This window comes from Physcomitrium patens, chromosome 12 (assembly GCF_059467195.1).
Source record: "Physcomitrium patens ecotype Gransden chromosome 12, ASM5946719v1, whole genome shotgun sequence".
Taxonomy (NCBI): domain Eukaryota; kingdom Viridiplantae; phylum Streptophyta; class Bryopsida; order Funariales; family Funariaceae; genus Physcomitrium; species Physcomitrium patens.
In genome coordinates, this window is record NC_143421.1 from 1,511,722 (window position 1) to 1,527,952 (window position 16,231).

The 16,231-nt window shown below is 36.7% G+C and overlaps 2 protein-coding genes across 9 annotated transcripts; both read right to left on the minus strand.

Annotated features, from left to right (window-relative positions):
* Nucleotides 1-573: 573 nt before the first annotated feature.
* LOC112289815 (uncharacterized) lies at nt 574-5,767 on the minus strand. 7 transcript variants are annotated; one of them, XM_024535438.3, is made up of 8 exons: nt 5,056-5,767; nt 4,600-4,732; nt 3,691-3,851; nt 3,193-3,412; nt 2,440-2,551; nt 1,457-2,215; nt 1,260-1,360; nt 574-1,018 (listed from the first exon to the last, which is right to left on the minus strand). In XM_024535438.3, the coding sequence occupies exons 1-8, from the start codon at nt 5,522-5,524 to the stop codon at nt 757-759; spliced, it is 2,217 nt and encodes a 738-aa protein (XP_024391206.1). In that variant the 5' UTR covers nt 5,525-5,767; the 3' UTR covers nt 574-756. The 7 variants fall into 7 exon arrangements, with proteins under 7 accessions (XP_024391206.1, XP_024391207.1, XP_024391202.1 ...); XM_024535439.3 differs by having other exon boundaries at nt 1,457-2,155; nt 5,056-5,736; XM_024535434.3 differs by having other exon boundaries at nt 1,457-2,233; nt 5,056-5,736.
* Nucleotides 5,768-11,135: 5,368 nt separating this feature from the next.
* Nucleotides 11,136-15,778, minus strand: LOC112289721 (transmembrane 9 superfamily member 2). Of its 2 annotated transcripts, XM_024535208.3 has the most exons (8): nt 15,395-15,778; nt 14,685-14,728; nt 13,934-14,507; nt 13,594-13,731; nt 13,176-13,332; nt 12,445-12,929; nt 12,012-12,268; nt 11,136-11,658 (listed from the first exon to the last, which is right to left on the minus strand). In XM_024535208.3, exons 1-7 carry the CDS (start codon nt 15,547-15,549, stop codon nt 12,049-12,051), a joined length of 1,773 nt encoding a protein of 590 aa, XP_024390976.1. In that variant the 5' UTR covers nt 15,550-15,778; the 3' UTR covers nt 11,136-11,658; nt 12,012-12,048. The 2 variants fall into 2 exon arrangements, with proteins under 2 accessions (XP_024390976.1, XP_090110690.1); XM_090254564.1 differs by having other exon boundaries at nt 11,136-12,268.
* Nucleotides 15,779-16,231: the final 453 nt, after the last annotated feature.

Genomic DNA, 16,231 nt, shown 5'->3' on the forward strand with positions numbered 1-16,231 from the left:
AAATACGAAAATAATGCATCACCAAAAACTGGGGAAAACGAGACATGATGAGGCGTGCAATCAGGAAATTTGGAGAGGGAATGATTGCTAGTTAGACCTGGGCAGTTTTCAAGAGTATCATTCACAAAATGAGGCTAGTGTGCACGATGACCATACTCATCGCAAATGTGCGGCAAACATGCGCTATGCGGTGGCATGGCTAAGCCCATATCAAGGCCATACCGAGTACCAAAAACGGAAACCTGCACGCATGGAAAGGAAGATTTCTCATCACGGGTCGCACAACATAAGACCCAAGGAAGGAGCTGACAGCATCAACTGCAGAAAAATCTTCTATTCACACAGCGCTTACGTAACACCAGTGTTTCAACAGTTCTTCAACGGTGATATAAGAGTCTCACGTCGTAGTTTGCAAATCGGTTGTCAAAGATATCACATACCTTCAAAAACCTGAGTCAACTTATGATTCAAGCGAAATAAATCCCCTCGAAAATCATATCAACCGCCGGGCACATGTTGCTAGAAATAAATTTCTTGGCCAAAGAGAACAGATTTCGGGATGCAATGATGGTCTACGAGGAAAGAAGTCCCACAAAGAAAGACATGAAATCCAATTAGTACATGGTTTTCACCGGCTGCACACATGAACCTGATCACCAGGTGACAGACAATAGACGGCAATGCCGGAAGCTACTTTGTTCATTCACAAATGTTTCACAAGACTAGCAATAAAATCTGCAAGTCGCAACTCAATCCTCAACTGCTGATTGTAATAATGCTACGTAACCGCTTCTCAAAATTATCCATTCCACCCTTGTGCGTATGCCTGGGAGCCTGCAACAGCATCTCTGATACAGATAAGGACGCCACACTGTGCGTTACATCCAGAGCCCATCGGTCCACCTCATAGTGGTCGTCCTTCCCTCTCCATGCATCTTCCTTGATATATTCATCATGCTCAAGTTCCTCCTCCTCATCACTTGCTTCAGGAGAGGAAAATCGCTTACTAGCAGTCCTGCTGCACACAATAAAAGAAGCCCAACACACTTCAAGTAAATTCCACTTTGAGTCTGATCTACGGCATTCGTCAATTTTCCGTGGTTCCAGATCAACAGAGAAGAAGACAGTAAGGAACAGCCAACAAACAGCTCTTAACAAATCATAACCGAACACCAATCTCAGAGCACATATTAAAATAAAATGATCATCTAAAGGTGCTCTAAGTGTAATAGTACTGTTGAGTTAGTAACGGTGCTTACATGCTTCCCTCCACTCTTGGCTCATAACTTTGTTCTTCATGTCTACTGTTTCCCATCGCCAGCTTCAAATGACGCGGTGTTTCATCCACTGGTTCCCATCTCTGTCACAAGAAAGTGACGTCAGAGAAAATCATTTCCCAGTGCAGTACTTAAATAAGAGGACTGGTCTCAGATGCAAGTCAAATTGTAATGCATACCTCCAAAGGATTGTACAAGTCATGAGAAGCGTTCTCTTCAAAAACATTTGTGATACGTCCACCCTCCTTGGATGTATCAGATCTCTTATCAACAGACTCTGGTATAAATCTCCCTTCCTCATCATCGGATGTATATCTTCTCCTGTCCTTGCGGTGTAGTGCCCGTGATTCTTCCTCTTCAGATGTATACTCTCGAAACTTCATTCTTGGTGGAAGCGGCCGCAATTCTCCCTCTTCCTCAGATGTGTCCTTCCTTCTATTCCTAGCTACTGGAGAATTAGCTTCAAAATCATCCTCTGAGGTGTCTTCGCTCTGCTTTCTCGCATGAGACGAATGCCATTTAGCCTCATCTTTCAAGGAATCTCTAGACTTGTTCCTGACAGGCCGAATATCCTCATCCTCAGATGCCTCCCCCCTCTTCGCTCTTTTCTTCGTTAACACCGTCTCTCTTCTAGCATTTGATGTATAACCTCTCTTGTCTCTTGTGAGTGGGGATAGTGCTTCTATCTCTTCATCGGTCTCGGACATGTGTCTCCTCTTTTCTCTAGCTACTGGAGAATGTAACGATTCATCGTCGTCAGATGAGGATCTTCCTTCGTCTCTAACTGGCAGCAGAAGCCTTTCATCTTTTGTGTCATATGTGTGCCTTACATTGGTCTTCCGTGATGGCGAAAATCTCTCATCTTCCTCAGATATGCGCTGTTTCATTTCAGTACCACTTTGTAACATTCCCTCTCCTGAGGCCTTATCTCTATCATTCTGCAGAAAAAGAATCCCCTATAAACTTACATTTGAGAAACATGGAAGACCAAAAATACGTCCACAGATCTAAGCGTTCTAAAACATAAGAGGGAATAAACGCCAACATTTCAGCGGACAAAATAGGCAAGGGGAAAGACATTAACGACACGTTCGCTGGGAACCAGTCTATTGTTCATCTGGACCTCCGGTACATCAGACAGAATCCAAAAGTTCAGAAATACCTCGATCGAAACCTTCTCTTCTGACGATGTATCAGGATCTAACATCTGCATTCTAGATTCCTCCTCCAGTTCTTTGGCTAACTCATCCAGTTGACGTTGTCTTTCCTCCGCCCTAGATTGATATGCAGCAGATACAATACGTAGTATCAAGCAGTAGAACCGCAAATCAAAAGATCAAATCCAATACACAGTACAAACATCCACATGGAGACTGTATCTGCACAACGTGAAACCTGTAAGAACGTGCATACCCTAAGTCCTAAGCAGGGTGTAACTAGTTATTAAAATGAACCGACGAACCCATTCTAATCATTTTTTCTGCATACGACGAATCACTAACTGTAATCGAGACTACGTTGTATTCTTTAATTACATCACTTCAGAACAACATAAGCAAGATCCCAATTGCACGAAGAACGACACTAACTGTCGTAAATCCGGGATGATACTACATTACTGAAGGAAACCTTCTTACATAGAATAGCAACCATAAGAAACTCCCCTTCAAAACGAGATATTGAACAAAAACAACCTAGAACTGGATATGCCGCAACAGAATGATTGTTTAATGATCTACTCCATATTTTACTGTTAAGCAAGCCATTACTTTAATCTCTAACAAGTCTAGAAAGCATTTTTCAGACCCTGATGTTCGAGGACAGTACCAGATGTTTGGAGACAGCTATCTGTACAAACAGTATGGAATCAAACACTAGGAGTATGCCATGCACAAGTAGGCGATAAGGGTGTCACCTCAAAGCAGCGGCCATACGTTCCATCTTCAACCTTTCCTCCTCTACACGAGCAAACTCAGCCTGTCGAGCTTCAGCTTCCCGCTTTCGAAGTAACTCGGCCTCTATTCGCAACTGTTGCTCAAGTCTTTCTTTTTCAAATTTCCTCCGCCGAACGTTCATCACACTAAAGAAGTTCTCTTTATCCCAGTCAACCTCATACGTTGCTCGGAAGCTGGACCCTGCCTGCAGTCAGAAGCAAAATTGAGATTATCGTTATCAACTGTGAAAAGGACTGTTATAGGCACAGTAATGCGCGCTTCAGATTGTGCACGTCGGTCATTGAATTGAACTTTAAATCCAAAATGAAAAATCATGCACAGGTAAGTCAAATCCCCAAGCCATCAAAAGAAACCAATTCTAGGTGTAAAATACTGTACATCAACTCGATCTATGCAATTTCAACCAAACAAATGATAAATAGTAGAAATCTCGCAAATGATATACATGTAAACAAAACCTGCCTTTTGCATTGCACGACCACAAAAAGTCTGTAAAGTTTTGCAGAAACTCGCATGGTTGATGAACTGCACCCACACTTGGCACTGTAAAGCGGCAGCCATACTTCCAACGTCCCTAGGATTCTTTGCCAGCTCTTCATTGCCCAGCACCTCCAAATTCCTAATCACCACACAAATCCATCAAGCCGACGCCCTAATAAAATCAGGGTCAAACCCCTTCAACAATTACTTGTCTGTAATAAAGAAGCCTTAGTCTTCCGGTCCCAATCTTCATTCCTGATTTAATAGTTACCCAATAACGGTGATCTGAAACCATGTGCCCATAGTATTATTGCACTATGAAAGGGCTTACACAAGTGAAGCCCGGTGGGAGAGAACTCCATTTTCACTCGGACGCTGGTAATTACATCTACGCCTAGGTTCTTGACTAATCGTAATCGTGGTGAACACGATGCCATAATTGTCACAAAATCGTGACTGGTCCGGACCTCAACCAATTACTTGTAGCTAAAACCTACCTTAGTTGCCTTCTACACTCTGATTTGCTATTTCGGCGTAGATTGACTGTTGACTAATCAAGTTGACAACATTTTATTGCTACATGAATGCTAGGTTGAAAGTAAGGACAAGCAACAACTGTGAAACAATTTACTGCCAAACAGTACAAAAACTAGCGGACATAAGGAATTCAATACAGAATTTAATGCGAAAGGTGAAAATTCAAGTAAATGCGGACCAACTTGATGTCGATTTTCGAGGACCGGAATTCACGAAAAATCCTCAATGCAACTGAAGAGGTTAAGAGACTATTGAAATCAAGAGAAAATAACACAAAGTAATTTAAAATTAAGGAAAAATGCCGCAATTCACAACCATAGCTTGTTGCCATGAACGCTACGTGCAAGTACCTGATTTCACCGAAACTGGAGAATATTGTATGAGTGACCAACACAGAAGGTTTCGATGACACCCGTGGCTCGGCAAACCACCGAGACGGCACGCCTTTCAATGTGAGAGTAGTTGGACCTGCTTGTGCGCCTTCTGCATGATATCCGATGGGTACAGTTAAATAAATAAAAAGGGATGGCTACAGTAATAAGCAATACACGACGGGAGTAGCATAAGACTCAAGTCTACTCAATTCGCACGCTAGTATGGCAACCGAAAACTGTATACGCTCCAATAGTACCCAGCTCTATAACGCACATTACGATTAAAGAGAGTGAAAGAAGGAATGCGAGATTGTTGTTCAGAGGTTGAAAGAAATCCCCATGGATGAGCCAGCTATGACTCAACTTCAACCATATAAAGCTTTAATCCGTTTCATAGTGTAACATGTCTGAAAACCCTAAAGTGTCACCCACCTCCACGACGAGGGCCAAATACCGCCTCCCATGATTGCTTGAGAGCGTCAAAGTTATTCGTCTCTTTAATAAGAGCAATGCATCTAAGTTTCAACCCGCTAACGTTCAGCTCGATGCCATTCACAGACTCCGCTACATACTTCCTCCAATCAGCTCCCTCACCACCAACTCTCAAGGGGTCTCCCTCAGGTTTCGACCCCCACAAATGCAAGACTCCATGCGCGATGGGCTCGTCCCTCCGTTTTTTAAAATAATTCTTCTCTTTCTGGACAACAAGGTCCCGGTCGGCCACCGTCAGCCCGAATGTCTTCTTAAACAGAGCAGTCAATCCCTCCTTCAGCTTCCATTCGTCGACGGGGCGCACGGACACGTCCGCGCGGACGAAGGAGAGCGAGATGAGAGTGCAAGGCACTAAGGATAAACCCTCGCTAAGTTCGACCGCACCATCCAGCGAAGTCGAGGTCTCCATGGCCGATTCCAGCACCAGGACACAAAACTGGCGCAAGCGACGATGCCCTGCAAACAAGAACCAAATGTAGAAACGAAAGCGCCGCAGCGAAGGGCTCAACTACGAAACACGAAGGAAACAGAGACAATAACACGCAACAACAACAGAGCCATGACACCGATACTCCGTGACACGCCCCGCAACGCAGAGCAAGGCAGAGCTGGAAATGCGAAGAAGCCGAAAGAAGGGAAGCCAAACATCAACAACAGCTCCCGCGAACCCCCCTCCCCGCCCCCATTCTATTGAGGTGTCGAATATATGTTCCCAATACTTTTGAACATTGGTTTTCAAAATATATTTATATTTGTTTTAAATCATGATGATTATTATTTCTTCAATTCATACTTATCTTTTTTTTTAGGTAAAATGATAACCTTAGATATCAAATTTATCAAATAGTCAATTGGTCAACATAATTATATGGATTGATAATGTATGTCATTACAAAATAAAAATAATATAAAACAATGACTTATAGTTTAATGGATCTAAAGTTTGCATTTTAATACTTTTGACACAAGTCTGTCCAAAGTTTGGTAGGTTAGAAATTTCTTCCTAGACTTGGTTTTGATTCTAAGAGAACTCATTAATCACCTTAAATTATTACTAGATGGTTGTATCTCTTAATGGATTTTAATTTGCAAGTATTAATCTCAAAAAATAGTTTTCTTTTTGTTGAAGTGAATAAGTTGTAATCAAGATTTACTTTAAGAAAAAATTCTCAACAACTACTAGTTTGAGCCAAATTGCATACTATATTCTAGACCCTGTTGGTTTGCACACTTATATATATATAGCTATATATATCTAATCTATGCAAATCTTTTATTTTTAATATTATTATTACCATTTATTTTATTAGCCTTAAGCTTTATTTAGTTCTTTAAAGCATAGATTAAAACTTATTGGTTTTGGTTTTGGTAAGCTCTACTTTATGCACTTTGATGTAATTAAATAAGCATTTAAAAGAAACAAAGTTGATCATTTTATTAACAATTTTGTAATCTAATCACAAATATTCTAACTATCTTAGAGAGACTTCTAATTTGAGATCTAAGTATATAATAACCTTCTATTCATGCTTATATGACAATTTTAACTCTCATATGATTAGTCACTGATTATGTATCTTTCAACATATATATTAAATGTTGAAGGATGTCCCATTAATACATGTTAATGCATAATTAATTGGACATCTTCTAAGACGTTGATTGATCAAATGTTGAAAGAATGCACAATTAGTAGGATAAGTAATGAATCTTTTAGCATTTTTGGATAATGTTGAAAATAATGAAAGATGAATAATTAATTGAATAACTACTTATTCTTTAAACATTTTTGAAAATATTGAATACTTTAAAAGATGTATAATTGAACAAACTTGTTAATGTTGGAAAATGTACAACTAATTAAAGATTATTTGTTATAGTAATTGCAAACAATTTATTTTAAAAATAATAACTATAGAAACAAAATTCTTACAATAAAAATATTTAAATGATGTATATTTTTTTAAAAAAATATCAATTAGTTATATTGATATTAAATATTATTATGATTTTTAAAAATTTTAAAAATATCATTTATTTGATTCGATTTCTATGTGATTCTTTATGAGAAATTAAATTCCCAAATTTTATCATTCAAAAGCCAAGGGCTTAAAATAAATATCATAACTACAATGATAACACAAATTTATACTATAAAAATACATAGGTATATTTTATTGTTATTATAAATTAATTCTAATTGGTTTAGTAGATGATTAAAAATTGTTAAAATTTATGGCAATATCTATATATAAGAAATATTAATATATTTCTTATTTGGATTTACAAAATTTGAATTTTTAAATTTTGAAGAAAATATATATAACATATATTTGATTAATTTAACTTTGTAAAACATATTTTTATTTTAAAGTTATTCAAACATATGTTTTATAAACCATTTGAGTAATATTTCTAATTCACTAAAATGTACATGCAAATATAAATATTTTATATTTATTATCATTTTTCTTTTCTTTTTTTAAATTTGTAAATATTTTTTTGAATCTTTATTGTTTATAATATGGCAGTTTGTGAAGATTTTAAGTGACATACTTGCTAATCAAATATAAGAAGATAATGCACGCTGTGTATATAATGATTCCAAAATATCATAATAATATAATTATTCTAAAAAAAATTGATTATGTTTTTGTTTTTAAATTATATGTATGATACTATTATTAGCACAAATACTTCAGGTTAGTTGATATTTAAAATTGAAGATGATAGAAACAAAAATAAAATATTACTATATAAAAAAAAAGTTCAACATGAATATAGGACATGTAAAAACAATTTGTCATGTATAAAAAACAAAATATTGGCATTAATTTTATATTAATAAAATAAAATAAAATAAATAAATAAATTAGAATTTGTTTTTTTGGTAATGAGAACTAGCATGTAAGATAGCCAGAAAATTATCTAAAATAGAAAACACTATGATTACACATAAGCTCTGATAAATAATAATTTAAAAAATAACTAAAATCTAAATATAAAAAATACATTTGATAATATGACTTAGCTAATATAATTTCATCTCTTGATACAAAATTTTAAAAGAAAATTCTTAAAGACTATGATCTTTGTTGTTTTTAAATACTTTAAAGAATTAGATATCAAGTTGGTGTTTTTTTATTAGAAAAATAATTAATATAAATTTATATAAATAATATATGTATATGTATGTTTTTACAGGTGTATATTTTTTGCCATAATATTAGATGTTGAAAAAAAACACCAACAATATCTTTTTCCCCTTTTTTAAAACAAAGTAAGAATATCTATAAAAACAAATAAAAATCACAACAAAACCATTATAATTTCACCAACTAGTTTTTTAATTTTATGATTAATTTTCAAAATTTCATCAAAAATTTTTGAAAAATGAAAATATTGTATTAGTATCTCATTCTAAATTCTAATTATAACAAAACTTTAAAAATTATATAAATTTTATTTTTGATGTAGATTACAAACATTATTTTTGAATATATGGAAAAATTCTAAATATTGAATGTACTATGTGTCCTCTACTAAGAATCCAAAGAATGGTTTCTAATGGAATAATATACTAAAATCATTTAGTTCTCAAATCTATTTAGAAAATTCATTACAAATTCATTCATACTAATCCTTTAATATTTTATTGGAACAATTAAAGGATTTTATTAAAGGATTTTATGAAGAAAAAATAAAAAAGAAATAGAAGAATAAAAAGTATGATTATACATTTGATTTTTTTGTAGAATTTTTCAATTCTATATTTATAAATATTTTGGAAATATGAATCATCTTAAAGACTTGATTTATAATTCTACTAAAAAGGTTGGTATACAATTAACTAGAATTATAGCAAATAATGTTTATTTATTTATTTTAGCTCATTGTGTTCATTCTTTGTCATCCTTTATTGATTTTTTTAAAAAAAAACATGCACTCTTAGATATTGAATAAATTACTTTACATGTATTTATAAATCTTAATAGTATTATAAATCTCAAGTAATTTAAAGTAGAATCCTAAAAAGAATCTTATATATGAATCAAGAAGTTATATAAATGCAACTTTAACTTTGAAAGCTTTAATAAGAACAATTTAAATTGAATAAAAGTTTGAATATGAAAAGATGAAAAGGTAACAATAAATCAATTTTATTGGCACAAAATAGTATTATTGATAATGTCAATGAATGAACTCATTAAATATTTGTTCATAAACTTGATTCTATTTTAGTATATATAAAATTATAAGAAAAAATGAAGAAAGTAATAGAAATACATATTATGTAGAATACTTGAATATATTTAAATCCAATAAGATATTTCCATCAAAATTAGAACTTGAGGTTGGATGTCTCATTATATTATTAAACAAATATTGTTCTATGTCAAGATCTTTGCAATGATTATTGATTGATTGTTATAAAACTTATAAATTGTATTATTAAAATAAGACTCTTAGTAAGAAACCACAGAAGACAATTAAATTCTCTTTCAAAAATATCATTGTTCTTAATATTAACAAAACAATGTTTTTTTTATTTTAATAAGCCATTTCTAGTAAATCTTATATTTACATTAAATCTCGATTTGAATAATTACACAATGTAGATTTACACATAATTAGTTATACACAATTATATTTTAATTCACAGTTCTAAGATGCATTGAAACAAATTATTAAAATAGTATTGAAAACAAAAATATTACTTTTATCTATGTACAACCATAAATGTTTTTCAGGAATATATATATATATATATATATAACACACACACACACACACACACACACATATATATATATATATATATATATATATGTATATGTATATATAAAATAAAATAAAATAAAAATTCTCTCAAAGTTTTATTATTTCCATCTAGCATAGTAATGCACCTACCACAGTGCCATCATTGTTGTTTTGTGATGTGTTGCATTTCAACAATTACTTCACTTGGGCAATTTTGGAAGGAAAGTTTGTACTCTCTTAAGATCTTTGCCAAGTGAGTTGTAGTGAGAGCAAAAGCATTAGACCTTATTTAGACCTTATTATTGAAAACAATCACTACCTTATATTGCTAACAAAGACAAAGGGCTGCCCCATTGAAACAACAATAAGAGCATAATTGCCTTTGAATACATCACAAAACCACAACAACAACAATGTAGTGGATGCAACACAATGCTAGGTAAAAGTATCAATTCCCAAAAATATTGTACAACATTTTCATATGAAATTTTTACGTACTTATTTTTAGTGTTTATTTACTCAATACAATAGATATATATATATATATATATATATATATATAATCCTTTGTTTTTGAAATCATAATGTTTTGATTTCTTCTTTGACAAAGATTTTAAAAACTTCATTAGATTCATTCTAGCACTTGTTTTTATATCAATATATATATATATATATATATTATATTACTCCATAATACTTTTTGTGTAATAGTCTCTTATTTTAAAAAGATTGAATGCTCGTATACAGATTTAGGTCAATTATCTGCTTCAGAAATATTTTGGATAGTATTTTTTGTATTTGTTCAATTTTGGATGCTTTACAGAAGAAGAGTCTCCACTTGGGGCATTTCATAATTATATACATACACAACTTTACAATTCTGAAATTTTATTGAATAAATTATCTATTTGATCTTAAGAATTCTGTAGGGCAGTCAACACTGCAAATCATAATTTAAAAATTATTATTAAAAAATAAATTAATGATCTTATAGAATAATATATTATAGAAGGAATACATACCATGTACGCAAGTCCTTGTTATAATTTTCAATTACAAATGTCACATGTCTGATGCTTAATTTGATTGTTATGTCCAAGTATTTTACTTGTTTTCCTTTACTACAAATAACGAATTTCTTGTGAGATATATGACCTGTGACATTCAAGACATTAAGTTACACATATAGTACTTAAAGTCTTTGTGGTGAAACAAAAGTTCATATCCAAAAAAAACTTTTATGGAAACAAAAGCCCATGTGATCTACGAATTGCTTGCATAGATTAAAATATCTGGACCCAAGTCCAGAAACATTATCATTGATAATTTTTTCTGAAAACTATAAATAAATAATGAGAGAATAAAAACAGTAAATTATTGGTCTAGACTTTCGCCCTTGTTTTGAAGAAACATCACTTACAAAAAGTAATATTTTAAGACTATATTGTATTCACTCTAAATGCCAAAAATGATTGTCCACACTTGCCTTGAAAGGTTTTAGCTGAAAACATCCTTCACAGCGATTTGATGAAGTTGGGGCAAAAGCATAGCGTGGCGTTTAGATTGTAGCCCCCCATACGACAACCAGCAGCTCCGACAGCAACAAGAACTAGACCTGCATTCCAGCCGATGATGGAACTGTCATGTCATCTCGCGCACCTTCCGAGGCTTCTGTTGTTTGATTTTCACATTTCAGGGCCAGGAACAGCAGCATGAGGTGCTGAGAAGACGGTGCGGTGAAAACCTCGCAGAGCCAGATTTAGAGCTGTTTGAGAGTGGAGCCTACAGGAAACACGAAGTTCCTCCAGTCAAGTATTTGCAAAGCCAATTGCCTTCAACAACATTGAAACTCTGGTCAATTAATTAATCGTATAAATCCGTTGCTGAACTTGATATGTCCGGTCGGTACAGCAATGTACGGAAATCTTGAGACCGAAATTTCTACTTACAAAGGAAACTAGTCTGAGCTAAAAGTAGATTTCGAATGAAAACATTCAACTTCAATATCATTCATATTCCTAATAGAGTCGGGACAGACAACCCTATATCTATCACCAATATGAAGCTCTGGAGGTTAACATGCTGATGAGTTTATTTTGTCTTCATAATTGTGGAGTCGAGCCTCAGCATAATACCATGTTGGAGTAGGACATCGATGTCACAGCAAAGACCTCATTCGCATTTGATCGACTGGTAAATATGCCGAACAAACAAGTGTGAGGCGCGAAATCCAACACTGCCCAGCATAAGGAAAAAGCCGTAGCAGATGCAAGCCATGTAGCCGAAGAAGAACGACGTCTGCATAAAACCGCTCATGTCCGATCGGGCATAATAATAGTAGAAGCAGTATCCAAAAATGAAAACTCCAGTTGAACCTCCGCACAGGACGGCCCTGAACAGACAATTCATATCATCAATACGTCGAGAAAAGGGATCCCAACAATGTATAAACCGTGCATGAGTGTGAGTGGTTGTATGCTATTCAATCTGCACTGTCTATTCACACGCAAACCCCAATCAGTTCAATGACTCCAGTACACCAACCTCAGCGACATGAGATGATCTTACCTCCACCACCATTCGTGGTCTTCAACAGCAAGCTGGAAGTAGGTCAATGCAATTGTGATAAAAGCCGTCACGATGATCAAAATGATGAAGACAATGAAAAGAATACTGTAGATAGTGTAGACCTTGTGGCCCCACACACTAGCAAAAATGTAGTATAGCTCAATGTAAATGGCACTGAATGGCAAGAACCCAGCCATTGCCATTTGCGGAACAGTGTGGCGATACCAAGGGAGAGGTGGTACTTCCCTCGGAAACTTCGAAGTCCTGCAAGGAGCTTGAAATTCAATCTTACTATTCTTCCCGGCAATACCACCCAAAACCAACAAAGGAGCGGTGATAAGCGTCCATATTAAGATAATGACACAAATTGTGCCGAATGGGAGGGCTGCAGTTGCATTGTAGAAAATAGCAACTGTATTTAAAAAAGAGAATGTGAGGAAAAGAGGCCCACAAAACAATGCACCAGTATAAAGTATGTTCCTAACCTGCACTCACCCAGGACACAGAAAAAGTATAAGTTTGACATAAGCAGAATCTACCATCGCCCACAAATTTTCATGACCTCTCGTGATTCAGCTACAATAAAAATTACCAGACCTCCTGACTTTTACAGACTGGAAATGAAGGAGGTCACTCATGTTAGATAACTTCAGCCTTGAAGTCCTTTAAAATTACCCCCCGAAATAGAAATCAACTGGACCCAAAATAGACACACATACTCATCCACTTACCCAGTTAGTTCCTTCAAGTTGCTTGTAGAAAGAGGATGCTGTGTACCCAGCAATGCCAGATGTCAGAGCATATATCACAACAAGCGCAGTATAGAGAGCTCCGCGATTGTACGGGTAAAAAACTCCAACCAAAGAAAGCAGGAAGATGAAGATAGCTCTGCAAGTAACAGTTACAGAACCACATGAATATGTGATTTGTGAGCTCAAATTGTCTGATGCACTCTGCAATGTGACCCTAATGCAGAGCCAAGTTGAGAATTAAAGGACCTGCCGACCAACAAACTCTTCATCAACTGTCTACAAGATTTAAGCCACAACTAAAACAATGGACCTTTCAGAGCACGTGCATCAGTAAGTGGTAGGAAAACAAAGATTGTCGAGAACCTAAAAACACCAGCAAGAAAGCTTAGAACCTCACAAAGCAAGAAGCTGTGCTCCACTTCCCAGAACGGCGCAGAACAGAGACTTGTGAGATGGGAATCTGAAAACATCCCCATGAATATACTTCCAACCTGTTTCCTCTTGTTCGTCAGCAACCTCTTCATCCCGAGAATACCTGGCCATTAAGAATGATGCACAGCACAAAGTCAAGAATGATCTCCACATGATTCTACAAAAAGCTTCATAAACATCTAAAGATGCTCGACGATTTGACGGGAACAACAGAGTTTATCAATATTACGAACTCATACAGATAATAGTGTAAAAATTAAGAATATTTGCGCCCTTGAGTGGTGACTGAAGTCCAATCAACTTACTTGATGAAATCATTTTTCAGCACACGCATCAAAATTGTAGCAAGGAACCCAGTGAGGAGGAGGACGGTCACGCAGGAGTTGATAATTGAAAACCAGTGAATCTCAAGGTGCTGAGGCAGGAATGAATTTCTTGAGTACTTTGCCATGCGTTGACTGAATGGCTTATCTGTTGCCTTCCATTTCGCAGTGTAGGTGAACTTCACTGTCTGCTCCTTATCTAGAGTGATATCCACCAGGTTCGTAGCTTCGTAATCGACACTAATCTCAATGACACGATTATCGTTATATTGAATGTCAAAATGAACATGGGTGTTGAGTGAATACTTGACATCCTGCCCAGATTTTTCTATCTTGCCAACGAAGCCCCAGATAGGCAAGTCATCATAATACATCTGGAAATAATAGTCATTCTTAACAGCATCTCGGAACTTTTTAATATCATTCTTAGTAAGCGGCTTCTCACACAGGATTTCCATCTCCTTGTCCTGCTTAAACTTCAACTCATATAAAGCTTCCACCATGCGGTCTCCGTTGAGAACCTCACCAAGAGCCTCCCTCTTTTCAGTGACCTCCCCTGCAAAGCTACAGAAATCAGTATTCAATGAATTTCTGGATGCAAGCACTAAAGACGCCTTCAAACAAAGTGGGGCAAATAAAAAAAACAATAACTACGCCAGAACATAAGGATCGAATACTGAGCCTCGAGAAAGTGCAACGATGAGAGGAAGGATAAGGAACAACGAGAACAAACCTTTGGGATGGCAGAAGGGCAAATCAAAGTACTTGTAAGTCTCACTGCAATTTCAGACACGTAGATAAGTACTCCAGCATACCTAGTTTGGCATGTTGTACCGAAGAAGAAAAAAGAGAAAAGAAAAAAAGAACTCCTGGTCAATACAGCAGCAGCAGCAACCACACATACCAAGTTCCATTCCAAGCCACGTCCTAAATATGTACACTATATTCGCAAAACGAAAATCTAAGCAGCAGCTTTACTTAGACGTTTCAGGTGCACATATCCGCAACCCTACAAAACTTCAACACCTCAGTGATACGGTACCGACAGACAACTGTCGGGGCAGAACCCCGCCCAGAAGGATAATAAAAAAAAAAAAAGGGGAAAAAAAGGGGAAAAAAAGGGGGAAAAAAAAAAGGGCAGGCAGGCAGGCAAAAGTCAATTTCAACACCGAAGTTCGACAGTAGTGAAACATCCGAGGTTCCCGAGCAAAAGGCAAAAGGAAGGGAAAAAAACATGTAGAAACACAATCACCACCGCTTCCAATTACATGCACTATCCAAGCACCGGCTTCTCCATGGACACCAGCAAGAGATCACAAATCACCAGCATTTGCTTCCAAAGATCATACCCAAAGACAACAGACGCGATCTGTACACTTTATGCACACAAATTTCGCCATACACCCCCCACCCATCACTACAAGAGAGTTTCGCCAGTCGTACCTCGGGTTGTGGAATGGACCCACTTTGTTCGCATACAGCGGCACGGGATCTCCAGCGCCATACTTGTGGTTAGAGCTACTACCGTGCACCTCCACTACTCCTAAACCGCACAACGCTAGCAACACGATCACTAGCATCGCTGTGTGCCGCACCATCACAACGTCCCAACGTAGACCCCCACGAATGGCACCGACCCAGCAGCAGAGCAGCTCTACTTCCAAACCCCAGGTCCAGTTGTAGGTTTCCTCCCTCACTCCCTAACTCACTCCCTCCTCCTGCACCTCAATGTCGACCTCAGAGGAAATCCGGCATGACTGCTGCCTAATCAACAACCGCAAACGCCACGCTCCGATGCCGCAGGGACATCACACACGCGAGACACACTGCAAGATTAACGAGGATGGTCACCCAGCACGAGCTCAGTTAGCGGGCGAGCGAGCTCACTCGGGATCCAGAATGAATGCAACTCTGCCACTCCCCGTCCGTCGCTTCTTCGTCTCCGTTGCTGCGAACTGCCTTCGGATTTCGTCCAATTCCGAGCGCTCCGCGTTCATCCCATTTATCGTCGTTGTTCTTGCCAGAAATCGTTGCCCACCGCGATTTGTGGTAGAGTTCGTTGTTCCCCTTCGTTGCATTATAATATTATTACCATGTGTTCCCAGAAGAACGTGGGAAGGTTGGGAGCACGAGCACAGGGGTTGTTTCAAAATTACCGCCCAGACCCCCCCCCCCCCACCTCCCCCTTCACCGTCGATTCCTCACTATCATCCCACGCCCCTCGCAGTCCCTGCCCTTAAGACTTGATACCCGGGCGAGGCGAATATAAACCTCTTCAGA